General features: G+C 45.3%; 1 protein-coding gene across 1 annotated transcript in view; it reads left to right on the forward strand.

Moving 5' to 3' along the window:
* The window catches only part of Cfap61 (cilia and flagella associated protein 61), a 276,129-nt gene that overhangs the window by 168,569 nt on the left and 98,317 nt on the right, over positions 1-9,243 (forward strand). The window contains exon 22 of the mRNA XM_029536666.1: positions 3,524-3,698. Coding sequence (XP_029392526.1) covers positions 3,524-3,698 — 175 coding nt within the window. The remainder of the gene's footprint in view (positions 1-3,523; positions 3,699-9,243) is intronic.

The following is a 9,243-nucleotide window of genomic DNA, read 5'->3' on the forward strand; positions in this document are numbered from 1 at the left end:
GGAGGAGGAGGAGGAGGAGGAGGAGGAGGAGGGTTGTCTACAGCCAGGGAGCATTTCAGCGGTACAGGCTTTCTGTTGGGAGGAACTAAGCCAAAGAGCGCCTAGGAGCAGTGCAAAGAGATTCACCCACCAAATCCCAGACAAGGTAAAAGGTGAGAAAAAGAAAAGCAAAGAATGCCATCATTAGAAGCAAAAGTACGCCGGGCAGTGGTGGCACAAGCCTGTAATCCCAGCACTTGGGAGGCAGAGGCAGGAGGATTTCTGAGTTCGAGACCAGCCTGGTCTACAGAGTGAGTTCCAGGACTGCCAGGACTGCACAGAGGAAACCCTGTCTCACCCCCCTCCCCACAAAGGAGCAAAAGTACAAACCAGAACATCACAGGGGAAATTCAAGTTATAGCAGAGGCTGTCATGATGTGCAACCAAGGCCGTATTTATACCAGACTATTGACAAAGGAGAAAAGCATCCAATCAACATGATCCCCAGCATTCTTTTTTGAATATTAAAGCAGTTAAAGGGCTTGGGAGCTGGCTCAGTGATCACGTACGCTTGCTGCTCTTACAGAGGACCTGAGTTCATTCCCAGCACTTACCTCAAGTAGCTCACCACCACATGTAACTCCAGCTCCAAGAGATCCAGTGGTGTCTTCTGGCCTTCAGTGGTATCGACACAGGTGTGGCGTATACTCACATAGACAGACATGCTTACACATAGATAAAATGAAAACAAATCATCTTTAAAAGATAGTTAGAAGCACCCCGGGAAGAGCCCGTGAGATGGCTGTGGTACTCGTTGCCGAGACTACGGCTTGATTTTCATGTGGTCTAAGTAGAGATCTGACTCCTGTGAGTCATCCTCTGATCTCCACATGTGCATCATGGCAAGTATGCCCCCTCCCTGGACAATAGGTAGATGTAAAGAAATATTAAGAGCTTGAGAGATGGCTTGGTGGTTAAAAGCATGGAAATACTGCTCTTCCAGGGAACCTGAGTTGGATTCCCAGCACCTGGGTTAAGTGGCTCACAACCACTTGTAACTCCATCTCTGGGGAATCAAGGATTCTGGCCTCCATAGGCAGCAGCACTCACATGCACACATGCCCCCCCACACACACATACACACCCACGTGTGCGCGCACACACACACACACACACACACGCATGCATGCACACGCTAACAAATGTAAAAAATAAAAATAAAACATTACAGTATTTTAAAGGAAAAATACACAGTGATTTGGAGCAAATCCACGAAGGAGCATGAGACATACCCAACACAGGAAAACTGGAGAAAGAAAGGTACTAACAGAAACCAAGGATGAAATGCCTGATGTTCGTGGAGACAGCAGCTTCAAACTCCTTCCCTGCTGAACATGATTTTTTTTTTTTTAATCAAAGGACATGCCACAAAAACAGAAAGTCCTGGTGATTCTATTCATTTCCTAGAATTACACTTAGAAGGAGAAAGAACAAACTGAGCCCCTGCAGAGGCTTGGAGTTACTGCGATGATTAGCTGTAGGGGTGAGGACTCAGGATTGACAAGATGGCCAGCCAGTCCTCAGACCCTTCTAGGGTTGCGGTGGAGAGAAGGCTCACACATCCTGGCCTAGAGTTAGGGCATCTGCCCAGAAAGATAGAAAACAGTAGTTTCTCATAGTCTGAAAGTCTGCTTCCAGCAGAACTGCTCATGCCCAGGAGATGGGTGTGACTGCCCTGGACATCCTCATCATGGTGGTAACAATCCCTTCAGGCTACTGAGTGTTCTTCATGAGACAATCTAGGTAGCTGATGCAATCCTCACAGTTGCTACAGCCATGTAGGTGGCATGTCATCAAGCCCATTTTATAAGATGGCTAGAGCCAAGCTCTGAGGGTGAGAGAAGTGCGTGATTCATCCGAGGACTTGTACTGCAAGCAGACCTCTGTGTTCACGTCATTGTAGAACTCTCCCTGACTCACACTTTCAGTCTTCCACTGCTAATCTGCCACACAGTCTACACCTACCTAGCTTCCACCAAAGGCTCAACTGGCCTTTCTCAGTACCCTGGGCTGCTGCTTTGTCCACACAATTTCCACCTGGCAGCCAGAGTGAAGGGCAAGAGAAGTGGCTTACTGGGCAACCTCAAGCAACCGTGCCATTTCATTTGGCATTAACAACGGTGTTTGTTTGGCTTTAATTTGAATCAGAAATAAAAAGTCAAGAGTCTACATGCAAACCCAAGGCTTTGACATTTCTTGAGAAATCAGATCTGGCCATCCTGAGCCTGTGTTCTTCCCTGGCAGTAGCTGGATGAGGCTGAGGCATGGCTGAACGTTTTGGCTAAGGCACAAGACTTCTGGTTGCCAAGATGTCCTCAACATGGAGAACCAGTGTTGGCCATCATCATTTATTGTGATTTCGTTGTCAGTTTCTTATTGCAGAGGGAAATTGCTGGTCTCATTCATGCTTGTGCCTACAGCAAGAGAGCAGAAGTAGTATAGAGGAAAGCTCTGTATGAGAGAGGGTGCACAGAGGGGGAAGGGTGGGGTTGGGGGAGAGGGAAGGGAGGGAGGGAGAGGGAGAAGAGGAAGAAGAAGAGGAAGAGGAAGAGGAAGAGGAAGAGGAAGAGGAAGAGGAAGAGGAAGAGGGAGAGAATGAAGTAGACAGTTTCTCTCCTGAAAAAGTGAATGACAACTTTAAGCCTTTTATAGGTAAATGCCAGTCTTCCATTTTCTGCCTGGTCCATCCGTATACTTGGACTTGAGCACCTGAAGAAGATAGTTTTAGCTGTACATATCTTCCATCTCCAAAGAACTCAAATCCTCTTACAGGCATTTGATCTTGGGCAGGCCACTATAGCTACCCCCTCTCCCCATGAAGATCAGAATCTTGTGGGAAGACACTTCTGGAGTCCCAGGACTAAGCTAGAGAAAAGTGTGAAGCTCCTTTTCAAGACCTTTCCCCTGGAGACTCAGCTCCTACAGCGTGAGATGCCCAAGTCTCACTTAGGTTATGAGTGGGTATTCCAGACCATGAGGAGCAGCAGCTTTTGGATGGTTGATGACAACATGTTAGCTTGAGATACTTGGTATAGTCTTTGGAGGAAAGAGAAAGAACTGATATTTATGGCCAGATGAGTCCACTGCAGAGCCTCAAGTCACCATTAGCCTTTGCGTCTCCTCAGCCAAGGCCTCAACGATGTAGCAAAGAGAGAAGCTGCCCCCTGCCCTGACTTGTCCTGTCTGGATCACTGATCTACAAAAAGAGTATGGATCAGAACGTAGTAAGTGGCTGGTTTCTGCAACTGGATTTTGGAATAATTGATGACATAGCATTAGGCAACTCAAGCAATTCAGTCCAAGAGGTGCCTCAAAGTGGTCATTCCATCTGTTTATTTGTGTATTTCTTCCCCCTCTTTATTAAAATCTAATTAATATATCCAGGGACAGAAAAGGCCACACCACAGTATGGAATATCACCATGAATAGTTTATTTTCTTCTAGCCCTATCACCACTGACTCATATCTCTGTAATACATCTCAGGTTCCGTGCCCCACAGGGGCTGATATTGGGCAACACCTGACGAACAGAGAGGTGATGGAGCTCAGCAAGCAGCGGTACACTGGCATAGTCCCTTCCAACCTTTTCATTCTCAACGACGAGGAAGACTGCGTTAGGACGCTCTTTTGGCTGAGAAACAACTCCATCCTCACAGAAGGTAAAGTTACTGTAACGGCAGCCTTTCAGAACAGCGTTTTATTTTTATAATGAGACTCATTCTTCATCTAGTTCCAGTATATAATTAGTGCCTAATTAATTCCAACCAAATCATTCATCTGTCATGCTTTGTTTTCCAGATTAATTTACAACTTGTTGTCATTTTTGGATACCCAGAATGTTTTCTGGGGGAAAGAAAAAGGCTTGAGATAGTTTAATTATCTATAATTATTTTATTACACAAAATGAATATCCGAAGAGCAAAGCATGGCTAAAATCATTAACTAATTAAAGAATAATTTAATAAGCAAACATGTTTAGCAATTATATGGAAAATATGTCTCCCTTTGTGAAGCTGAAAAGACCCAGGAGGAGGAAGAAAGGCCGGCATTGGAGGGGCCCTTTTCTTTCTTTTGGATCCATTGTTTTCTTTCTTGTCATTGCCTGCTCAGTCCTCCCCACAAACAGGCACGTTAGAGCTGCAGACCACTTTTCAAACCCAACTGTGAAAGGAAAACATCTGCACGAATGCCTGCACCACTCAAAAGCACTGGCCAAGCATCTTCATCACCCTTGTTTGGATTTCATTGAAATTATTTGACTTGTGAAACGACCACAACCGATCCTGGCTTCCCATGGTTCTTTGGTTGTAACCTGCAATCCAGGAAATGGAGGTGACCTTGCATGCAGCCTTCCCCGAGGCCAGGTTGAGTCCCATGGGGAGAGCTGAGGTTCGCATCCTCACCCGAAGTTCAGGCAAAGGATGGAAAGACCTCTTCAGTGCCTAGAAAGGAAGCATCAAATTGCCAAATTAAATATCTTCATGTGTTAAGCATTACTCCACTCATCAATACAGTCGATTCAGTAGAAGTAAATGAAGATTCTTCTGATCTTCAGTTAGTGATTCAGGTCTTCTAAAACTCCTGAAGTTAGTGTATTTACGACATGAAAGTTAGTGGGTATCAAATGGCGTTCACATCACTGCTACCTTCTATTTGCTAATATGAATGAGGGTGGCCTGTAACTTTCTTTGATAGGCTTTCCTTGTCGGGTTTTTAGACTCAGGAGAATACTAGTATCACAAGGCCATTCTGGCTCTTGCCATCTTTTCAGGGAGCTTGGAATAAAGGTAACCTAAAGGCCAGGCATGAGTCATCATAAACCCAAGTAGGTCTGGCACCCTTGGCAGAAGTGGGATGTCCAGCAAGCAGATGTAAAACGTGTCCTAAAGTATTCCCAGATCTCTATCTTCATAGGTTTAAACCTAGTTCACCATCTCACTCATTTTTAAAGTAACCACCATAGATTTAACAATCTCTATATTTACCGGTGTAGGCTTCCAGATTTACAGGGGGTTGTCTAATCCAGGAGAGTTAGTTCTTGGTCATTCTAAAGCACTAGGAAGTAAATACTTTAGGCTTTGAAGGACATGCAGTCTTTACTGAAGATATTCATCCCCGAGCCTGCAATAAGAGAGCAGCCACCAAAATGCCTGGGCATGGCTGGGTGCCAGAAAACCTTAACAATACCAGGTAATGAGCCATGTTCACTGAACCCTCTTTAATCCATATAACTTGTGGCAAATTATATCAAATTATCAGACTCAAAGCCGAACATAAACTCACTGAAAGCAGAAAAGCCAAAGGACACATTGTACCCTAGGATTATAACGGTCCTGACAGGGGGCAGTGTTTTAACCTCGAATGTTGAATATTTGGGGTGCTGCTGTGTATTTGGGGTGCTAGGACAATGGAAAATCTTGACAAAGGCATGAGCCTTTGAGAACAACAATGTAAGCTCTTTGGGTTGAACCCAATAACAGGCAAGCAAGAAGCACTTCAATCTTCCACCAGTGTCTTCTTCTTGTCTTGGTTCTCAAATGTGAGGGGAGAACCTGCCCTTCTGTCAATGTGACTGCAGTCAGAAACGGTGAATCCCTGGAATGCCCTTAAAGAGGCTCGCTATTCATTTGTTTGGTGTTTGGTTGCTTGGTTACTTGCCTGCTTGCTTGCATGCTTGGTTTTTGTTTTTTTCTTTTGGGTTTTTTGTTTGTTTGTTTGTTTGTTTGTTTGTTTTGTTTTTGAGATGTAGGACTCTTGTCCACTCAAGGGCCAGGAGAAGTGTGTGCAAACTAGTTCCATCTTAAATGCAGGCTGTTTTCCCCAGGTCACCCAGGTAGGTGTTCTTAGCATAGAGACCAGGCTTCGAGAGTGTCTGTGGAACTGGTCGAGCCCAGCTGAGTTAGCTTGTCTAGAGTCCTTTGCAAATGACTTCCCATGTGTGAAAACGTAAGAAGGAAAGCATTACCTCCCGCCTTAAGGAAACTCCATGTGTAGCTTTTCCATAATTCGAGTCATATTCAGGCATGATTTTAATTAGTCCCACCCAGACCGTGGTCTTGAACTTATTTTTCTGTCCCTTCCTCCAGTACCCACACTCCTCCAGACCCCTCCCTGCTCCTAATGAACAATGCAGAATCACTGGAACATAGTCTGAATCCCAGGACAGGTGTGCCTGGGATAGTCACCCAGTTGGTGACAGAAAGCATATCCGCATGTGGGAGCTAAGAACCCACAAGAGACTGAGCTCACTCTGTAGCATAGAACAAAGGCAGCTTGAAAAAAGGGTTCCACTGAGAGCCCCCTAAGAAATCCCAGTCTTCACAGCCACTAACGGTATGTTCAGCAGAGCGGGGAGACCCCCTCCGGCGGAGCGGGGAGACCCTCCGGAAAGTGGGGAGACCCTCTGGTAGAGCAGGAAGACCCTCCGGCAAGTGGGGAGACCCTCCAGCAGAGCGGGGAGACCCCCTCCGGCAGAGTGGGGAGACCCTTCAGCAGAGCAGGGAGACCCTCCGGCAGAGCGGGAAAACCCTCCGGTAGAGCGGGGAGACCCTCCGGCAAGTGGGGAGACCCTCCAGCAGAGCGGGGAGACCCCCTCCGGCAGAGTGGGAAGACCCTCCGGCGGAGCGGGGAGACCCCCTCCGGCAGAGCGGGAAGACCCTCCGGTAGAGCGGGGAGACCCTCTGGTAGAGCGGGGAGACCCTCCGGAAAGTGGGGAGACCCTCCAGCAGAGCGGGGAGACCCCATCCGGCAGAGTGGGGAGACCCTTCAGCAGAGCAGGGAGACCCTCCGGAAAAGCATTTACACTCTGTCCTGCCGGTCACCTTGGTGACCTCCTATCTCCTCACTGAGCTCTTATGAGACTCACCCCTGGACTTTCTTTTCTTAATTAAAAATAATTGTTTCATATAATATATTCTAGTCACAGCTTCCTTTTCCGCATGCCCTCCCTGATCCTATCCGCTTTTGTCCCCTTCCAACCTTATACCTCCTTTCTCCCTCTCCTTGAAAAACTAATAGACAAACAAACTGGAATAAAATAAAATCAACAAACAGGGAAAAAAAACCAAAATCACTATAAGCACACACACAAACTATGAAAACATAACACCAGAAACCATACATATAAGAAAAAAAAGTCAGGTTAAAAAAAGAAAGCCCAAACAATGCATTATGAAATAAAAAATGTCCAAATAGGCCAGTCAGTTCACTTTGTGTTGGCCATCTACTAGTGGGCATGCAACCTGCCCCTGAGTGTGGTTTGTATACCCAGTGAGATTCTGCTGGAGAAAACTGTGTGTGTGTATGCCTGACATAGCTTCTAGGTGTGGGATAGGGGCTTGTGTACACTTCCCCTCTCCGTGATGGGACTCCATCTTCACCAGTGGACTTTCAAGTCCCCACTGATACTGTCAAATGTGCTTTTGGTCTTGCTAAACCTGCACTTTGGAAGGGAACTAGTTGTTACAGCAACAGTGTCATAGAGACATCTAAAAGCCACAATTTGCTGAAACTCCAAGCCACATCTTTGACATACATATATGTATATGTGTATGTATGTGCGTGTATGTATGTGTGTATGTACATGTGTGTGTGTGTGTGTGTGTGTGTGTAATTTATTTCAATATCACTTGTACTCAAACCGAGTCTAGTGTGCAGTGAATGTTCAATAAGGATTTAGTGACTACAAATCTACAAATGAAGATAGCTCATAATGTTTTTGTTTGGGATTTTGAAACGTGGTCTTGCTGTGTATCACAGGCTGGCCTTGAACTGTTGATGCTTCTGTCTCAGCTTCCTGGGTTCTGGGATTATAGGTATGCATCATCATGACCAGCAGAGTCATAGCAAAACTTCTTACTCTCAATCTCACCTGGAAATTGGTGGCCAATTGTGATGAAGACAGGCAAACCTTTGGCTGAGATTGATCACCAAAAACAAAACAAAACAAAACAACAAAAAAAACAAGACAAACAAAAACAAAAACAAAACAAAACAAAAAAAACCCTTTGCTTTTCTTGCAAGGATGTACATTGTCTGACAAGGATGTACATTGTCTGAGCAGGCTGAGGGAAATTCCTTGCACCAAATAACACTTTTGTCAAGCCAACTCACCCCAAGTTTTGGGCTTGATGGTTCAGTTTGGGGGCCCACTACCTTCCTGAGCAAGTTATTGAACCCCTTTGTATGTTCGACTCTGGATAATAGTTTCCTCATATGGGTTGTTGGGAGGATTTGAGGAGCCAAATGAGTTGTTTCTTAGTACAGTGTCTCAGCCACAAAGAGAGTTCAATAGACACACCTGTTTTAAGTGTTAAGGTAGCCCTCCCTATCTGGGTCCCCTTTCCAAGGTTTCAGTTACCACTAACCAACTGTAAATAGTAAATGGAAACCTTTAAAGGATATGAAAATACTAAGTGGAATTTCTTCAGTTTTAAATTGGACACTTCTCAGGAGCATGATGAAATCATATGTAGTCCCACTCAGGACAGGAGTCATTCTTTTTTTCCGGTGTATCTATCGGAATACTCTTCACACCCATTAGTCACTTAGTTGCCTTCCTGGTTATCAGAGCTACTGTTACAATATGGCAATGCATGTCTCTAAATATTTTATTTAATGGCCTCAAAGTACAAGAATAATGATGTTGACAGTTCAGTTTTGCGCAAAGAAAAGCCACAGGATGCCTCCTTTAAGTGCATATGCAAACGTTTGTGGCAGGTGTACATTTTTGGAGAGATGTAGTATGTGGCACTGTCCTCCATGGTTTCTGTCGTCCAGTACTGGTCTCAGAATGGGCCATGTTGATGGAGATACTGTGACCCGAAGAAGTCCCTGGCATATGGATTTCAGCTCGTGCTGAGTATACTGGTAACAGAGACCTCAAGAGTATCAGTGTTCGCATGAAAGATGGAAATCCACGCACGCATGGTTGTGTGCATGTGTGTGTGCTGTGTAGAGGCATCGTGGCCTTCATGAGAGCTTGGGATATCATTAAGTGCCACGGACCGGGCTCACTGGGCCTTCCTCAATCCATGTGAATCAGAGTCTCAGACAGATGGGCATAGAGTTGGTGAGTGACAAACAGACATGATATGAGAGAATGTGTTGGATCTGAATGTAATGTCACAAAGTGAACACCAGTCATTATATAATACAGAAAACAACGGGGTAGGATGTCACAGCAGGCAAAGTACATTGAAGTTA

This window comes from Mus pahari, chromosome 3, assembly GCF_900095145.1.
Source record: "Mus pahari chromosome 3, PAHARI_EIJ_v1.1, whole genome shotgun sequence".
NCBI classification, from domain to species: Eukaryota; Metazoa; Chordata; class Mammalia; order Rodentia; family Muridae; genus Mus; species Mus pahari.